Genomic DNA, 20,657 nt, shown 5'->3' with positions numbered 1-20,657 from the left:
AAGCCATTACCATTTGTCCTCTCCCTACACTCCCTGATCAAGAGTCCCTCCCCATCTTTCCTGTAGCCCCTCTAAGTACTGGAAGGCCACTATAAGGTCTCCCCAGAGCTTTGTCTTCTCCAGCTAAACACACGCAACTCTCTCAGCCTGTCCTCATAAGGGAGCTGCTCCAGCCCCCTGATCATCTTCATGGCCTCCGCTGGACTCACTCAAGAAGATCCATGTCCTTCTGATGTTGGGGACCCCAGAGCTGGACACAGCACTGCAGAGGAGTCTCACATGAGTGGAGTAAAGAGGGAGAATCCCCTCCCTCGCCCTGCTGCCCACCCTGCTCTGGGTGCAGCCCAGGACACGGTTGGCTTTCTGGGCTGCGAGCGCACGTTGCTGGCTCACAGGCAGTTTTCCATCCACCAATACCCCCAAGCCCTTCTCCTTGGGGCTGCTCTCCACCCACTCCTCGCCCAGCCTGTGTCTGTGCTTGGCATTGCCCCGACCCATGGGCAGGACCCTGCACTTGGCCTTGTTGAACTCCATGAGGTTGGCACGGCCCCACCTCTTCAGCCTGTCCAGGTCCCTCTGGATGGCACATCCCCTCCCTCCAGCGTGTGACCGCCCCACACAGCTCGGTGTCATCGGGGAACTTGCTGAGGGTGCCTCGATCCCACTGTCCGTGTCACCAACAAAGATGTCAAACAGCACCAGTCCCAACACCCACCCCTGAGGACGCCGCTCGTCACTGCTCTCCACCTGGACATCGAGCTGTTGACCACAACTCTGAGTGTGACCATCCAGCCAATTCCCCATCCACCGAGTGCTCCATCCGTCACATCCACATCTCCAATTTAGAGACAAGGATGTCGTGTGGGACACTGTCAGAAACTCTGCACAAGTTCAGGTAGATGACATCAGTTGCTCTACCCTTATCCACCAGCGTTGTAACCCCATCATAGAAGGTCATCAAATTTGTCAGGCACAATTTCCCCTTAGTGAAGCCATGTTGGCTGTCACCAATCACCTCCTTATCTTCCATGTGCCCTAGCATAGTTTCCAGAACGATCTACTCCACAAACTTGCTGGGCACAAAGGTGAGACTTATTGGCCTGTAGTTCCCTGGATCTTCCATTTTTCCCTTTTTAAAAGTGGAGATTATGTTTCCCTTTTCCCAGTCAGAGGGAACTTCACTAGACTGCCATGACTTCTCAAACATGATGGATAGTGGCTTAGCCACTTCATCTGCCAGTTCCCTCAGGACCCATGGATGCATCTCATCAGGTCCCATGGACTCGTGCACCTTCAGGTTCCTTAGATGGTCTCAAACCTGATCTCCTACAGTGTGTGGTTGAAGTGCTGAGGCTTGGACAACCAGCCCAAGCCAGAGTTGACCTACAGATGAATCCTGTATATTTCATAGCTGAAATCATTGTGCTAGTAGGTATTATACTAAGTTATAACAACGCACTTACACTGATGTAAAAAGTGCTAAAGCTTTGAAGTACTGAAGCCTGAACAACAGGCCCCAAGCCGAAGCTGCTAACTTAGTCTGTAATCATTAACAAAGTATGTAAACTCGCTAGTGAAAGATGCAGCTTAGACAAAACATAATCAGTAGTGAGGAGAGAATGTATCCAACTTCCCTTGTTTAGCCCCGTTTAAGGCTGAGAACCCAAGTATTTGGCCTTGTTAGAAACTCCCTTGGTTTTCCTCCCCAAGCCCTGGCCAGGCTTTGGATGGAATCCAACAGGAGAATGAAACCAGAAATTTTCCGCTCAAAACAAAGGTGCCAGCTATTCTGGCTTGCCTATCTCTGGTCTACAAGGCTGGGCCCGTTCGCAGCGACTTTGGGTGCCTCACCTACGGGTGGACGCACCGCATAGGATTTCCCACTTGCCGGGACAAGGCTCTGCAAACCCTCGCTGTAACCGGGGCTGCCCAGGGACTGGGGTCTGGGTGATGATAATATATGCAAGTGGTGATGTATTTTTCTTAATCTCCATTCTCTCTCTCGTGTAGTAATGATTTGATGCATTACCCTGTTTTTTCCTGTTTGCTGCTTGAAGTGCACTATTCTGCTTTTTCTTAATGCATGTTTTCTGTATTACACTGTTACATTGGTTATCACTAGTAAAATACTCCTACTCTTTTCACTCCGGTGTCTGGGTTTAATTGGTATCCTTAATCAGCAGAACAGTGGTTCTTCATCCTCCCAGTCCCTGCCTTTGACGTCTGTAACTTGAGCAGTGTGGCTGTAGCATCTGCAGCTGAAGACCAAGGCAAAAAAGTCATTGAGTACCTCAGTCTTCTGCATATCTTGGGTAACCGGGTTTCCTTCTGGAGAGGGCCCACATTTTCCCTAGCTGTTGATGCCAATAAGATTGCAGCCCTGCAGGCATGCTCATGTCTCTAACTCCTCTTGCTTATTCCCTATGCTATGTGCATTTGCATAGAGACATTTAAGTTGGGTCCCTGATGAAGCTGACTTGGTGGCTGGAATTCCCTTGTGCTGCTCTTCAGGTGCTCTCCCACTGACCCGTGACCCCTTCTCCAGGCTCTGGGCATCTATTGCTGGAACTGGCATCAAACTGATAGGAGGGGGACAGATTGAGGTTTCCTTGCCCTGGCAACTTTAGTTTAAAGCTCTCTTCACCAGCTTGGCAAGGTTATGATCAAATATGCTCTTCCCCTTCTCTGACAGATGGACCCCATCAGCCCCCAGTAGACCAGGTTTCTCAAAGCGAGTCCCATGGTCTAAGTAGCTGAACCCCTGGCTGTGGCACCAGTCCTGTAACGAGTTGTATAAAGTGGTTCTTCACTTTCTTTGGCCCCACCTGCTCCAGTGAAGTCAGATGAGAGTCACCATGTGCAACTGCTGTCTCCTTGATTGCTCAAAGGTTCTCCAAATCTGTTCTGTATCCCCAGCTTTCTGACTGGAAAGTACTGCCACCCAGTTTAAATCCCACATTTTGACATTTAAAGCCCACCTTTCACACTGTATACAGCAGATTCAGCACAAAGCCTGGATCAGACACATTTAGAAAGTAAAAGGTGACAGTCAGTATGTTTATATGGCTTTAAATTTCTCAAAATATTGCACAAGAGAATGGCACAGGTAGAAGATGCAAGACAGTAGTGAAAGGCTACTTGGAATTGTTAAAGTTGCACATATCATGACTGCACAAATTGTTAGAGTGTGTCAAGCAAGCAGCATGTTTGTACATGCTGAAGCCCCAGCCTTCCCTAAGCATCAACCTGCTATTACCCAATAAATGTAAAATTCAAGTAAATTTTACAAATGTTGCCATTTTGGGGGGTGGGGAATGGTGGTGGTGGTGGAATGGGATGAAGTGACCAAATGATTCTTAACAGTGCTCACTGGCACAACCTATATGGAAGGTTTTCTCAGAGCTGAAATGCACTAATTTCAACAACACAGGCAACCCTTCAGCTTTTAGGGTCTTTGAATTCCACAAACCCATGTAAGGTTAGCTCTCAAAAGCTCAGGATACAACCATTACATTCTGCTATCAGAATCGTGCAGCCAATTTTTTTTTTTTTAACTAACCAGAGGGACTACCAATCTCCAAGTAATTAATAAATCAATCATAGTCCCCTCCCATGTTCCCCCACCATCCAGGCAGGATGGCATGTTAATTGGATGACTAGGAAAAAACCAACATTTTCTCAAAGACCTCTCAAAATCTGAAGACACTTAATTGTGAGTTGGTTTCTGTAACAGCACATTAGCTTTCAATTAAGAACACAAATGAAATGCACAGATAAATGAATCCTATTCCAAAATCCTAACACAGAGCCTCACCTCTAGCAATGGCTGATACAAGGCAGGTAAAGTGGATATTAAAATATGATTCCGCAGGATATATGGAAGAGAGAATCCTGTGTGCTGTTTTTCCATCTTCAGTTGTACTAATCCTTTTGTATTAAAAGCCCAAATCTGGATTTTAATGTAAAGTCTTTATGAAACTGAAATTAGAGTTCAAATTCTCTGTGATACCTCTCAGGAGTTACAACAATAAACGAGAGTAGCTCTACCTTCTAGTACATCCATTGAAGTGGAACATGACTTCTTAAGCCAGTGACAGCAGTGCACTAAAAATGGTCTTATCTGGAGCTGTTCACATTCCCTCATTAAGTCCTAGAAATAGAGAGCTAAAACACATAGGAAATGCTTGTGGACTTAAAAAAATAAATCAATCAAATTTTGTCAAAAGAAGTCCTTCACACCTTTCTTGCCCCATGGTCCATTCATAAGAGATTCTTCTATGGCCCATTTGTGCTACCACACTTTTCCTGGTTTGGTTATCAACAGCATCACAGTATTTTGTATTCTGCTTTCTTATTTCTTGATTTATATTAGGATTAAAGTAGACATTAATAAGTTTGTAACTGAAAAAGATGCTACAAAAGTGCATCAGTAAGAGTGTGGTTTGCTGTATCTTCAAATATAGAAAAATTTACTGAAAATTAATGCCTCAAGAAAAAATTCCCACATATATCACACATAAATAAGCATGAAAACTCTGCAGGATCAAATTAATAGCTAATTAATGCTATGAATAAGTTATTCAGACATCAAACTTTGCAGTTTTAATGTTGTAACTAACATATCAGAAAATACATCCTTATGAGCATCTCATGCAGAAACATCTGCTCTATAAATACCCAACACCCTCAGGCTTCTGCTAGTCCTCCTTCTTTGGGTAATGAGATTCTGACAGCCCATGGGATTTATCTAACATGGAACAACAAAATCCATTTCCTTGTTTGTAACTATAACCCAGACCTACTGGAAAGCTCAGCTCATGTTCTTCTCCACAGAAGCCTAGGCAACAGAGATCTCAGAAAGGCAAAACCCAGAGAGATCAGCACCTGGTTCACAGAGTCTGCTCTTTCTGCTGCTCCAACACAGCAAAAGGCAGGGAAGATCTCCCAATTCCCATTGGAATATTTGCATTTCAGATACATCCACAAGTATGCCAAACATCCCTAAGAACTAAGCAAAGGTGAGCACAAGTGAAAATGAAGATGGTATGCCTTGAGTAAGGTCTCATCTGGCAATCCCAGGAGAAGTGCTCTCAGGGTTGGTTTCTATGATCCAGAGCAACCTTCAAAAGCTCCTGCAACCCAGGGAAATGCCAGGTTGCATTTCTGCCTTGAGGTGTTAAGGCTCTATACTTATCTACCTCCTTGAAAAACACCAGCTGGTAGTCATCAGTCAAATTCACATCTTTGCTCTTCATAAGGGGCTGTATCGTGGAAACAGAAGCTATTACATGGACAAGAGAGCTAGTATTTGTCATTAAAAAGGCCAGAAGCTGCAATGGAAAAGTCAGCCCGGTATCACAGTCCACTGACTGGCGTCAGGAAAAATCTTTCACATCTGCACTAGAATTGTTCTTGATGCATCTTTCAGATGTATTGCACATTATGGAATGAAAGATGTGAACTAAATCATGCTCCAAAGGAAACTTTCAAAGCAAAATTTCTAAACAGCCTTCTTTCAAGAGTGATAAAAATCAACAAATAGCCAACAGATTCCATCAGACTTTAACAGAGGATCTGTAGTCATCTTAACACAGGGCGACACTCCACAGAAAGAATGTAAAGCCTCGCGCAGGGCAGAAACTTCCTCAAACTCATTACCAGACAGATATGCAACATACCATATCCAGACTTGGATAAAGTAGAGAGTTTTGCTTCTCAATGAACTTTTCTATGCATTAGACAAGTTTTGTTTTGTATCAGAAGAAAACTAATTCTTCAGTGGATGGAGCGTTTGATACAAGACACCGAACAGAAATCAAAGCTAAAACCCTAGCTGAGGTGCTTGCTAACTGTGTTACTTAGGAGCTAGGTTGCCATGCAACAACTGGAATGGCCCAAAGATTTTGGAATTAAACATTATCTCAGCAACTTAGGACAGTTTAATATCAAGAACCTCAACGGATGAAGTCAGAGATACTTATAAAGTTTGAACAACTTGAAACAGGAACTCTGGAGGGCTTCTGAGACACTGATGATGGGCGAAATCCTGTTATAAATTAAAATAAAGTTGACTGCCTGTTCAAGTGGGTGGGAAGGGGGAGGAGGAACTACCTGAACTACTTTTACACAAAACCATGACAAATGATACCTGCCATTCATCTCTGGTGTTCTGTATAGTCTGCTTCCCTTGCTTTGTCTCTTCATCCCCAAAGTGGCCTCTGCTGCTTTCCCTGACTTTTCTGGCTTTTTAATACTCTTCCAGAAGTCCATTAAATGAAAAATGTATTTTAAAAAAAAAAATAATATCTTTCTCACATCACACTGCAAAGGGTAATAGAAAGCTTCACAGTATGCTTACCATAAAAATATACAACATGCTCAAAAGAGCAATGCTAGGAGCAAGACATGGAATTACTGTCTATGTTACTCAAAGTACATACGAAGGAAACCAACTGTATGACTGATTTTATGTAAAACAGTAAAGCACAAATCTCATTCCAGAGATTTTAAATCCCCAGCCTTTAGCTGGAAAAAGCTCAAATTCTTGGAGTCCAGACTGTAGACAGGACTACTGAAAGAGGATTTGTAAGGATGTTCAAATATATGCTTTCCCTGGGAAAACAAAACAGAGGAGCACTTGGTAAATGTTAAATAAAAGCAAATACCTACCAGCATAGAAACACATCAGGCTAGGAATCTACTCTGTTGGTATTAAAGACTTCAGAAAATGGCAGGGAATGTGCTGAGAAATCTGTTCATGCTTTAGATAAGGTTATCATTACCACCAAATAATCTTCTTAATAATATGCAAGTCTGAATGTAACATTTACATCTGCAGAGCAGAGTTGGTATTCATCACCTCCAAGACAGGTGAGCTGTTACTACTATCTGTGCCGAACCAAAATTACCCTCAAGATTTAAAAGTAATTAAATTCATGGCACTTAATTTGCACTATTTCAATGCAAATCATGTAGAAATGCCCCCACTGTGCTCTCCCTAACAGCCTGAAAGATAGAGTGGAGACATGGAGAGCTTCTGTTTTGGGGTTGTTTTTTTAATGAAAAGAAGAAACTTGAAAATATGATCAAAGAGACACATTTTTTCTCTGAACATTAAAACCAGTATTTCCAAGACCACTGCTGTGTCTGCCACCTGGCTGGAAAGGGCCATCAGTTGTTATCCTACAGTGCTGCAGATGAAGCTGAAAGCCAGAGGTCAGAATATTACTCAACACTTACCATCTCACTTCAATTCAGCAGGTGTAAAAAGCATTTTGTTTAGAGACCCAGCTGGGGACAAAGACAACAGGTTGGGGACTTTGTTTTTTATATAAATACAAAGCTGAACTGGAAACTTTAAAGATATCCTCCTAGTAACATTTCCACCTTTCTCTGGAAGAAGCATGGACAAGAGCTGGAGCTGAGACAGCGATGAGCTCTTTTCAACAGCCTCTCTGTGCACACTGCAGGGTCTCAGATTGCCCAAGTGAATCCTACTTTTTACTACTGTAAACAACCTCCTAATAGTTATTTTTGTATTGTCAGGCTAGAAAATAACACTGACTCCTATACAGTCTGTCTCAGCACTGCTGAAGTAGATAAGGATACCTGTGGTCATTACAAGTCAGGGCATTACAAATGACTGGGGTTTCCTGGTAGACTGAACGAGTGGCACTTCCTAAGTGTGCTGAGTTACAGCAGTGCTGTGGCAGAGCTGACAGACAGTACACACACCTTACTAGACCTTGACTAACACCATCACTGAGGCTTCATTGTCCAGACACCGAGTTTTATATCTTTCAGCTGATAAAAAACTACAAGGTTCTCACAGATCTAATTTAAATACATTAGTTGTTCTATCCAGCTACTCTGACAGTCAGAACCCTTGCTATAAAAACACGTTTCCGCACCCACACTTTGCTTCACTATTAAGAAATTTCTATTTGGATGTCAGCCAAAGGAGATTGATAAATAATAGTTGTAGTAAGTGTACTCTATTTCCAAGCATATTTCTAGGTACTGTATGTCCCAAAGGAGGAATACACAGCATTTAAAAATCATTCCATTATTTCATGCAGAAATAGAATGAATTCCATACTTCAGTTCACATGAAATACCAGAAAGTTTAATTGGTATTAAGTTCATTGTTCCGAAAATAGGAGAGAAAAAGAAAGAAACTGCCTGTAACGCAAAGATAACCTGATCCAGGCAGCACTGGTCAAAGAGCCCTGTACAACACAATGGAGTTTGGGAGCAGACAGCTGAACTGGAAATTAAGCAGAGAATATCGTAAAGAAAATATTAAGAAGTCAAAGTCCAAATGAAATAAACAGAAAGATAGGGGAGCTCTACTGATGGTGGTGTTAGGTAGGGAACAGCTGTTCAACTGAGAAAAGTTCTATCAGATCTGGGCAGGAGATCCCACTGGAGATTTCTGCTTCACTTAAGCATCCACTTACCAGCTAGACCCAGGAAAGCAGCAGCAGAGCAGCCCTGGCTGCCTTGCATGTAAAACCCTTCCAGCTGTCCCTATAAAGGGACTGGTTTTGTTTAGTTGTTCAAATGTTCCAAAGAGGCCATACCAAAAGCCACCCCTGAAAAAGGACTTCACAAGCTTAGTCTGTGCTCCAGCGATACTGGCATAGAGCAAGAGATCTACACAGCACGCTGTCAGGTCTGATATTCATGTTAGCACTGTCTGCAAGAGCTCCTTGCAATAAGAACTACAGTTGAACAACGTACAGATGTTAAATCCATGCTTTGTTATTTGTGTCTTTCTGTATTCAAAACATCATACAATGTCTTTTCAGTAAAATGCTGACTGGTTACCTCCTGCATGACCTACTTGGAGGGTCTTAGCTTGCTCTCCTGTAATGTAAAATGATGCAGAAACACTACACAAGAATTCCATGATGCCCAGCAGCTACTTAGCTTCCAAAATTATTCCTGTCTGTGCTTGGAGGAAAGGCTAAGGGTCTCTGTTTGCTTTATCACACATCCTTGTTGCAATGTGAAAAGGATCTCAAAAATACAAAAATGAGGTGGTATTTATCTAATAAAGGATCACGGCTCACATTCTTCCCCAAAGCAAACTATGTCCATTACAGTGACAGCAGCGAGCTTTGTTTCAGTCTTGCTCTTATTCCCACCACAGTGACAAGACGTTTCTGTAGATTCCCTCTACTGACAGCCAAGGGAGAAGGGACCTAGATTCATTCCTAAGTAATGACAGAAGGCAGTAAGCAAGTGCACAACTTTAAATTTATACTTCAGATTTGATTGTAAAGCATTAAGGTTGCATGTAACTAGGTTATGTCTCTGCTGCTAAAATCTATGCATAATTTATATATATTACAAGCTAAACATCAGGAACTGTCAGGAGGAACCCTAACAGCTCCTTACTAGCACGAATTAAACGCTCTGCTCATCATATAAGCCCCAGGACAGCCATATGCTGTGATCCTGCACAGTATCAGTGAGCTAATTAAGAAACTGCCTTCACTCATTCCTCTCTATTGTGTGGGTTTTAAATTTGAGTTGGTTTTTTTCCAGTCTGGGTTGGGCAGATAAGCTTCTCCCTTTTCTGTGCTGCTTGCTGCCTCCAAAGTAAAGATTCACAGACAAGCTTCTGTTTAGTTTTTATCTCTTTCTAAAACTATTCCTTCACTTAAAGTCCAGTTCAAAAGTACCTGTTGCACAACTAAACAATGACAGTATCATTAGCTCCAGGTTCTGGAGCAGCAATCTCCCAAAAGCTGTACCCAGTATGAAGAAATATGAGTGCACCAGCCTGCAAGCATGGTGGGTGGGTAGACAGAGACATGGCAGCATCTGCCCTCATCTGCTCCGGGTGGGACAGGGAAGTGCTAAGCTTTGTAAGAAGCCCTGTCCAGGCCTCCTTGGTTAAACAACTGTCCTACAAAAGCATACAAAAGGACTACTTGAACTATGATAGAGGAGCACACTGATTAAAAGGAAAAGTCAACCAAATGACTTTGACAAAGAGTCCTCTTTGGAGGGGGGGGAGAAATGTAGCTGCTACAAGGAGGACTCTGTATTAATGCTAGACTTGTAAAGCTCAACTCCTAATTTGCTGCTGATAAGAAAGAGAAAATAAAAGCTGAAAACTCAGATTTATGTATCTTCTCCATCCTACCATGCTTCAATAAGCAAAGTTCCCCTGACACCAAGGGCAGCTCTGCTGGCAGCACTGTAGCAGCATCACCTGAGCTTCACCTCCTGTGCCCTGCTCTTCACTAGACAGTGCTTCCAGGTCAAAGATTAGCACTTCAGTGCCTTCTTTCTTCATACAGTTGGAGATGAAGGCTGCCTCAAGTATATGAGAGTGTAGGTAGGACAAATATTATTTGACTGTCACCACATACTATTATCATGCCTGCAGGATTTAAAGATGGATAGAGCTTAAAGGTAATTCACTTTGAAAGCTCTAATTCCCAAGCACTTTTCTTCAGAGAAAAGCCATACATTAATCATTAATAAGAAAGGAGGGCATAAGCACCTGGCTTTGACAGCCTTTCCTCCTCTCTTCAAATTCAGCATGCAGAGATGAGAAGAAAAAATGGACACACCAGTATCACCAAGACACTCACACAGTCATTGCCAGGGTGCAAAAGAGAGACAACTTTTCTGACAGAACAAGACCACAGATGCTGTTTGATAAACCTCCTTTACCTCCATGTGCCTCACAGACACACAGACTCGTGCTACAAGCAGGGCATGCTGTAGGCATTTGCAGGCATACATATATTCAAAAGTCTATGAAGACATTAGGACTCAAGAAATGAGTCCATTACCATGAGGCAGTGTTATGTATGACTGAAGCACTGTTAAATCCCATCTGCAGGACAAGATGTCCATGCATGTACCTTAACGCTCTCTGTCCTTCAGAAAAAGGCTTAAAAAATTCTCATACAAAAACTCTATTTGGCACATCCTAAGTATTAATGATTTACCATCAAGCTCCTGCAGTCTTCTTTCCTCTGAAGAACAAAGAAGTAACAGGAACCTGCAGGTACTTCCACATAATTTCTCATCCTGCTGGAGTAGGTTTTGGGCCCTAAATCTACTGAATCCTTATCTCATGTCTTCAAACACTGTATCTCACACTTACTAAAATACTCAGGTTTTGATTCCATGGGACCAAACTCTAATTTATACCTACAAGAGGTGCTTATTCCCAGTTGTCTCTAGGATCAGCCACTTCAAAATCTTTGAACTACTGGTATTTACTAACTTCAGGGGAAGATAAGGACAGAGGTGCCAATCCCATGTTAAAGGCAGGAAAGTGAAGATCAGTGACTGAAGTTCAGATCCACTCAAGCACTTAAGGCGCAAATCTCACCAAAACCAGAAGGCAATAGGGCTATTAAAAATTAAACCATAAAAAAAAAAAGCCATTAATCTTGCCTGTAATTATGTTAGAATAGTAGTGGAACAGCAATTAGGTCCATACTTCTCAAGTCTCTTGTTACAGCTTTAGCCACCAGGTTGTCCCTTCTCTTCTCAGGAGCTGATGTTGGACAAGCTGTTAATGTGCAATTTTGATCTGAAGAATGCATGTTTTTAGTGGAAGTCAAGTGAGTGCAGTTTGTTTGTGTTTCTACACCCACGGCCAGGTCTTTGAACCCTGAGGCTATTTGTGAATACGGATTTCTGTGTACTTGGAGAATTGACAAGAAATGCTGCAACTACAGATGGTACCCTGGAAAAAGGAGCACTTTGCATCTGTTTGCTATGCAAATTAATTCATTTAACATTTGTTGACAGCAGGTCAGTTTAGCACAGGAATCGGGCTAGAAAGTTGGCAATTTAGGAACCAAGTTCTACTCCATTCTCTTAGAAGTGAAAAAATCCAAGGGAGAATTAAAAGTAATTAGGCCAAAACCAGCAATTAAGCCCAGAATACATTTAATTTTTAAACCATTAAAACCATTGCTACTATCAGAGAACTAGGAATCATGGTGGGTACCTATGTAGAAACCAAAAAAGACAGGTGACTGCAGCAGCACTCTGACCTACAGACGTGACTTCCCCTCTAAAAGCAGAGAAGCACCTTAGGAGAAACCTGGACACACAGCAAAGGTCTCTGGCACTGCCTGGGTGCCTGTGAGCTGGCCTTAGCTCCTTCAGTCCTGCAAGCAGTTCTGCTTGTACTCCTCCTACAGCACCTTAATGTCTGGGTCAAAGTTATAGGAAGGATCACGAAAGAGACTTATTAAAATGCACCAAATCAGTAGGTTACTTAAACTGGAGAAAAGCGCAATTTAAAAATGAATGCTTGTGGATTGCAAATCCCATTAGTGATTTAGAGGTTTAAAGAAAAAAAAAAAAAAAAAGACAGTAACTAGAAGAGACATTCCCCACATACCTAAAAGAATAAAATACAATGCAAAGACATGAAACTTGTACTCCAGATGAAATAAAGGAACATCTGTGCATATTTAATGATTCTCCTAGAAAATGTCTTCTTTACTTCTTCCCCAGTCCTACTTCTCTATAACCAAAAACTGACTTAATTTAAATCTGTGCTTTTTTTACTGTTCCTTTTCAGATTTCCATCATACCTATATTTCTCTCAACAGGTTCAACAGAATATAATACCATCTTTATTAAAATTACACCCCAGGTAGGATCTATCACAGGGCTCATGATCATTTCAAATAGTAAAATTATTACAGATATTGCAGATCCATTCATATTGGGTCTGCCCCTAGATCAAAACACAGCAATGTAAGAGAAAACACCTTTTTCCTGATCTCAGGAGAAAAATGGAGACAAAATTATCATCACCTGCACTAGTTTCTCAAAGCTTCAGTGTTTCTTAAAATAAAGAGTGGTCTCCAAAGTCAATATACACCTTAATCGGTTGCCTTTTCTTCCTTTGATTCTTACTGGCTATCTATACATTGTCAGTTAGCTATGGTAGTTTGGAATGGGCATCACCAATATCACAGATAATCCCAGAGTTATTTGATTTATGGCAAAAGACAGCCTTGGAATGGCTTTCTTGATGATAACAAATTTTGCACAGTTTATCTGATTTCCACCTTGTAGATGACCAGGTCCAACATCACTCAGTATCACGCACAGGACTTTCTTAAGCAGCAGCTCAGACAGATTCATTCCTGAGCAAGTCCCTTGGCCATACAGACCAAAATCAACATCAAGCATCACAGATGGATTTTTGTTACTTCAGAAAGTGGGTAAAAATCAGGGCTATAACAAAGTCAGTAAGCTTACCCTAGCTTGGGGTAAGGGACAAAACAGTGCATGGATCATGCCTCTTATGTTGCAAAATTAATTCCCAAGTAAAGCACCTCTGGTGCAGGTACATATGTCCGCTAAGATATTGGCCCCAATTACCAACCCCTCTGCTACAGCATCCTTCCATTCCACATACACCTGCAGCACTACACTATCTGTGCTGCTAATACCAGATGTTAATCCACCCTTAGGCACATGCAGGACCATGCAGGATACAATTCACCCTGCCCTACTCAGACCTGGACATACACCAGCACCTGAACTCCCAAAGCAATGAGGGAGGGAGACTTACAAATTAAATGGGGGGAAAAAGGTATTCTTCACAAGATAGGACTGGAAAGGAAAATGGCATGGATCAGGATTTGAAGAGGTAAAGGCAAGTGTTGGGTGGTGTTTCGTTTCTTTTTAAAATTACTTAGTTTCAATTATTTTGAAATAAGTGTTTCCAAGGCTCCACATTATCAAAGGAGAAACCTAGATTAAGAACAAAGTAAAGATGAGAAAGCAGTGTAAAAAAAAAAAAAAAAAGGACAAATAATTAACTGGCAGTTCCCACTGCGAATTGCTGAGTTTGAAACAAACTTGCCAACATCTGCTGATAAACTTCATTAACTTAAAAAATGATACTGAAATGAATGCCATCCTGCATGCATAACGCCTGTCTTCTGCTTAGACATCTAAACTGCAAGGACATCTGAAACCTCAGAAGTTCAAAGATTCTGTCAGGTTTTTTGGAAGACAACGCAGCACACACCTGAGGCTCACTTCCGATGGGGACTAAGGAGGTTGGCACACCATCAAGAGAACTAACCTCCCAATTAAATATCAAATTGGTAAACAGTTTGTAGTCTGCAATAAGCTCCATTCATGGAAAATTTAATTTCTAGGACCAGCTACTGTGTCAATAAGAGAAGACTAGGCAAAGGGGTTTTTAAACACTGATGTCTGTCAGACAGATGGCTGCTACTATTTATTCTCTGCTGGTGTTAACTATCTTATCTTGCTGATGCTTTTAAGGATGAGCTGCAGAGGATTTCAACATACAATGCAAAATTATTTTCAACAGTAGTAATGATAATTACTTTTGATATGCCCATTTTCATCCCTGGATCTCGAAGTGCTCTACAAAAGGTATGTGATATCACCAACACTGTAACAAGAAGTACGACCAGCTGAAAGACAGCTCATATTTCACCTACTCCTGCCTCTCTGTCTCTTGTTCTGGATGCACTTTATCTCACTGCAGGAGACAGCAAGACAGTTCTCCCCCCTGCCTGTGCAAGATGTTGCTCTCTCTGTGGCGCAACAGAGACATGGACAAACTACCTTTTCAGACTGCCTTTCCCTGCTAACCTGCCATCGTGTCTCCGTTTACTTTAAGCAACTATTTTCAAGCATGAAATTATCCTGTCCCCCATCTGGCTGAAGCTTCAGATTTCCACAAGGAAGCACATGGTCCCACATGACTATGACAGCAGAGACTATAGATGAAAGAACTGAAATACATTTCCCCGTTTCAACAACAGAAGCAGTCACCATTCACTGGGTGCTGAGGTACATCAGAACCACTTTTAATTACCAAAGTTCAAATTTTCTAACGTAACTCAGTACTACTATGCTACACACCCCTCTTCATTAGCCTTAAGAATACAATGTCCAAATTGACACAAGGATTTGTATGTCCTCTAAAATCAGTACCTTTAAAATAAAAAAAAAAAAAATGCAAACAAACATAAAATATCCCAAAGTTATGCTGGAATGTAGAAGTTCAAGTGGATCCACATACTAATAAAAATTTATGATGCGGATTAGGTTAGTCTACTAATGATCAATTTATTGTCTACACTTACTAGAGAATCTCATATTCATTCAGATAATCCTTTTATCCCCATCATGACTAATTTTCTCTTGCAGAACACCATTAGAAAATGAGACACTAGTAAGTAAAAACCTATGATGTCTGGAACCTACTTAAAGGACCTTAGTTTCCAGAGGGACTGCAAATAATTTCAGTAATGGGCCCTTTCAGAACACTTTTCATTACTTTCTTCATTTGTGAAGTTACTCAGGGGAATAGTTATTGCAATTTAGAGACCACAAGCCTAAGAAACAGAAATGAACCAACTTCTGAAGATGCACTAATCAGTATAAATCTGACAAGAAGTATACTTCAGAGCAACAGAAGGTATGATGTCAAATATTTATTAGTTTTGTTCAAACTAATTGACTTCATAAAGCTGCAGAACCTAACAGGGCATCTCCACTATTTTATCTCAAGAGAAGCAAAATGAAAGACAGTGTGTTTAGGGAACACTGGTTCTTCAGACTGCATTAGGATTCCTCCTGACGCCAGCTTCTAGCATCTACTGTCCTGCTCTCAAGGTGCTCTCAGAAATGCAAATACAATTTCTAACCAGAACAGGCTCCTTTGCAAGGAACGTTAGAAATAGGTTCCTAAATGGTCAGTAGTTCAGGTTCTTAACTAATTTCCCATAGATCCTTAGTCACTTTGGCTTAAAATAGGAGTGTATCCACAAAAGTGTTCATGGCTAAAACTGGATCCATGTTTCAGGCTCAGTGTAATTCCATGAAATTAGTTCCTCAGCATCTGAAAGAAACCCCCTTTTGATAGAAGAAGGCCTAAAACCAAGGAGGGAGTTGTTTCAAAACACACTTTCAAAATAAATAAAACCAGCACCATCAAGGGAAGCAGAGAATGTACTCAAAATCTGTAGAAACAGCCCACTGATCACAGTACAACAGACAAATGAAAGTGGGATTCTCAGTATTTGTGGAACAGTTTGCATTGCAAAATGCATTTTTTGTACTTAGCTTGGCAGTTAACCTTACCTGGGTCACTCTCCATCGTATTATGCACCGCCCTATATAGATCTACTCCCCCTAACCTGGATAAATTACACTGACCCCACAGGACAGACCTACATTGAGAAATCCTACAACAAAAGAGCCACTGGCAGGCAAATATCTCCAAGCATTGCTATTGTGGTCACTGAAATGGGGGTATAGCTGCAAAAATGAAAGATATATGATACCTTATTACAAATCAAAGTAATTGTAACAAAATCTTAAAGACAAGACATGGTGAACAGATTAATACTCCACAGTTCTGCCTCACCGTAAGCAACCAGAAGTATTCTTGAAGACAGTTGTCCACTCAGCATCGCGAGGCTTAGAGTCCTCATTTGGCTCACTCTCCCAACCTGAATGGGGTATAATCACCTCATTGGTAAGTGTCTGCAGACCGTGGTTGATGATGACCATCTTCAGGGGCTCGTAGGAGGATAAGTTCCACAGGGTGCCTGCAGGAGAAACACTGATTATCAAATAACAGGAGAATAGTAACTACTTAAAAATCTCTATATTAAATACAATCACTGGATTCACAGAGAATCACTAGAAAATCATAAAAAAATAAAAAGGAAAAACCACTTGATGAGACACCAGACTCGCACACAGCTTAGCAAAAATTCCATGGTCACTGGAACAGAAACACTTCCAAAATCATGGAAGTACTTTTATCAAGATATGGATATTGTTGAAGTCATTAAGTCCTACCAGATAGTACATAAATGTGATGTGCTATTGGAGATTGGAAGGATTTTGCTGCTATATACAAATTCGGTTAAACTTTTATGTCTATCTATGCCTCAAAAAGTAAAAATTCATCCAGTGCAGCAGACAAGTCTATTGAGTAAGTCTTAAAAACAGGGATGAATTTATGGAAGATCATTGATCTTATGCTTATCCTCTGCACAAGACAGTATTTCATTCAAGACTACTCTCTATTATTTACTTTCACATTTTCCTGTCTTAAGGAATATCTGTGTTCAAATCACCTGGTGCCACAAGCATACGCTTCCTAAAAGAAGCTGAGGACCAGAACTCCTGTGTCTTTCCATTTTAACCTCAATTATGAGTCAAAGTAGTAGTCAAACATCAAAACAACATAACAGAGGATCAGACTTATAATTGTAAAAATACGCCATCTTTGATAAGCGATACAACTTCCCAGCAGACCTGTATCAGTGTCCTGACAGCTCATTAGGTTAGGACTAGAACAGGACATCCACTCCAGAGAATTTTTGCATAGGTCCAGCCTGAGAACTATCAGTAACAACATTTGCAGGGAGCCAGATGCACACTTTTGATCTCCAATGAAAGAGTGAAGACTAGCAAAATTTGAGAGACCAAATAGAAAAGTTAGATTTCCCAGAACACACAGGAAATCTCTTATAAGTGGACACTATATTAACCTGAGGCTGTGCTTCCACAACCGTGAATTTGTGCATGTTACAGTGCAAAACATAGCTACTCACCTCTTCGTATACAAGTCTAAAGCAAAACACAAGAGAACAAAGGTGCAACTTTTTGTTTCTGTCCCTTTCAATCACTCCAAGTTGTAAAATCAACAATTTTCAAGCTTTAAAAATTACTGTATCTATTACGTTTGTCACATAGCTTAACACAATATGGGCTTGCTGGACTGTGTCAGTCAATGCAAAGCATGTAGTAGCGAGGGAGCCTGCTGCTGTGCGATGAGCCAGCGTCCCGGAGAACTGCCAGAGCCACCGCACCCGCCTCCAAACCAGCGGCAGCAGCGATCTGTGGGAACTCTCTTTCATGCTCAGGCTTTCACTGCTACAACTTAGAAGCATCAACTGCCACACATCCTATTTTAATATCAGAGTATTATCCATATAGGGTCATGACAGGTACCAAGTCAGGACGGGAATTTTATCTCCATTTGAGCACAGTCACTCTGAGTGACTGGCACTTACACGATAACCTCAAGGCTAATGAGTAGCAGAGACTCAGAAGTCAAATACTACGGTGTCTTCTATTCAAAGTGATCTTTACAAAATCCAGGCATCTGTTCAGACTTAAGAGACCATATTAATTAATAAAGAAACTCCAAGACAGACAACAGAATGAACACCATAATGTTTTTTTCTGTCTTTTTCTGAACTCATACACAAATACTGCTTTTTTGGCCTATTGCCCTTACCATTCCTAGACAAAACACTTATGTGATTTTTATAACCTGCTTTTTTCAGCTTTCCAACAAGACTGTATAGGTAAAATATTAATTAATTTTCTCTTTGTACCCATTAAATAAGTCACCCTTTGTCACTGCAGAACACCAAACAATGGACAATAGTAAATTACCAAAACCAAGCAAAAAATGCTAACTGGCCCCATTTTGTTGTGGAAGAAAGCCTTTACTTCTCATAACAAATTATCTCAAAAATACACATCATACAAGAAACAAACACATCAGTATTTGTAAGAAGACTATAAAAACTGACATATAAGCTACCCAATGAATTTTAAATACTTCACTAGACAGGACAGTCTCTAGCTATTGTACACTAATTTATTAAGCATATCACTCACTGATATTAAAAGAATTATTACAGTTACGTCCCTAAACACATTGCTGGTCCAGTACTTCAAAATTCAAATGCAAAACCCAGACATCCAGCACTGAACATAGATGGACATATCCCAGGAGGTTATACAGGATAATCAACTCTGGAGCAAACCTAGATTCAAACCGAGAACAGTGAGTGCAGAATACCCTGTTTCTGGAGGGTTCTGCTAGAGTTCCCTCACAGGATCATAAATGGACCATTTGGTATTTGCCGTGTCAAAAAAACTATTGGGAAAAGATGGCATCAACTAATTAATCTAGTACAGTATATGTCAAGGATCCTGCATTTCTGTTCTTTTGAAACTGCAAAATATTGCAACTGAAAACACTGTAGAGATTTAAAATCACCTGTATGTGGAAAAACTAAGTTTTAAAATCTGACAGCCCTTCAATTTTAAGAGCTCTTTCTGAAAATGCACATAGTAATTTTGCATCTGAAATGAGATTCTGCCTTTTCCGCTTTCCTGGAGGAGTGACATAATATGTTATCTGTATAGGGAAACTACAGAGGCAAATTTCACTGCCTAAGAAGAATCAGGCAGACATACAATTAAAAAGTCAAAAATACCTATACAATCTTCAAGGCCTCTAATATTACAGGATTGTATAAATTTTTCCAGTGTTCAAATCTTCTAAGACTTCCAAACTTGTATCTAGATTGCAATACCTTCAACCTCAATGTATAAAATAAAATCACCACCTCCAAACTCCCTCTTCTCCTATATTTTCATTCACCAGTAGTTATTTCAAGAGACTAAATGCAATGGGGATTCCATAATATTCTAACTGGATTGCAACACTGAAAACACCAGTAACCTGCCAATCTACCACATACAAGTCAGCTTCACTGATGCTAGTAATGCCATCCAGACCAGGAGAACTACCTGCCCCTACAAAAGGATCTCTTGTACCTAACTCATCCAGAATTTTTACTAAGAGGCTGACTGCAATTTATGGAATAAACCATTTGGGGCAAACACATTTTGACTGTTGATCTCACTGAGTGAATGCCCTTCCTCCATCCTCTTTGAAGAAAAAAACCCCCATCAGTTTACAAGCTTTTCAATTTCTCATCTGTCTCCCATCTCTCAAATGTTTCACAGAAAACACTAACAGTGTGAAGAAGAAAAGACAGTCTTACTATAAAAAAAGCACAAACTCTTCAAATTATTCAAAAATGTCAAAGCACTTAAATTTATAATACTCTACTTGACAGTTGCATGAGGAAAACCAAAAGTATTTCCCTGTTGAACAGCATTCACCAAAGAAGAACGTACAGCACTTAACAGAAAGGTAGCCTGAGATAAACACAGATGAGAGAGTCTTGTGGTTCCAAACACAGAGAAAAATCAGATGCAAGGTTGACTTCACAGGGAAAATATTCCACAAGAAAGGATACAAAAAATAAACAGTGACAATACATTTTTCTTATTCAAAGGTACGAAACAAAGAGATCTAAATTCCAGCATCCTCTCAGCTCTAGATAAAACAAATTCCATGGAAAAGACACGGATAGTGTCAGCCAGAGTAACTTACCGAAAAAGTGAACAAATTCAGATCAGACTGCAGGTTTTAGCAGTGTAAGAGAACATCTGAGTAAAAAAACCAAACTCAAATCGCTGTAAATTCGACATCCATGTTTAAGAATCACTCCCTGTCTCTATTAGAATAACACACTAATGATCTAACAAGCTGGAAACACTGTTTTTAAAACTGTTTAATCAATTCAAATGAATAGCACTCAAAAGAAATCAAGTCACTAACACAGAAGCATAAGGGAAATGAAGTTACCTAAATTTTCCATGCACTTTAACTACTAGTATTCACCTTTTTAACCCCAGATTGCATGAATACTAAGACTAGAGAAGATGAATGATTGCTTTTCAGAAGATGATCACAGTCATGATCAATCTTTATTTTA

General features: G+C 40.7%; 1 protein-coding gene across 6 annotated transcripts in view; it reads right to left on the bottom strand.

The window, feature by feature from the left end:
* The window catches only part of ARVCF (ARVCF delta catenin family member), a 288,989-nt gene that overhangs the window by 55,120 nt on the left and 213,212 nt on the right, over positions 1–20,657 (bottom strand). For all 6 annotated transcript variants that reach the window (XM_074921410.1, XM_074921412.1, XM_074921411.1 and 3 more), the window contains one exon: positions 16,421–16,604. In XM_074921410.1, coding sequence (XP_074777511.1) covers positions 16,421–16,604 — 184 coding nt within the window. The remainder of the gene's footprint in view (positions 1–16,420; positions 16,605–20,657) is intronic.

This window comes from Athene noctua, chromosome 17 (genome assembly GCF_965140245.1).
Source record: "Athene noctua chromosome 17, bAthNoc1.hap1.1, whole genome shotgun sequence".
NCBI lineage: Eukaryota > Metazoa > Chordata > Aves > Strigiformes > Strigidae > Athene > Athene noctua.
The sequence above is the reverse complement of the archived record's forward strand: the minus strand, read 5'-3'. Positions and strand labels throughout refer to the sequence as shown.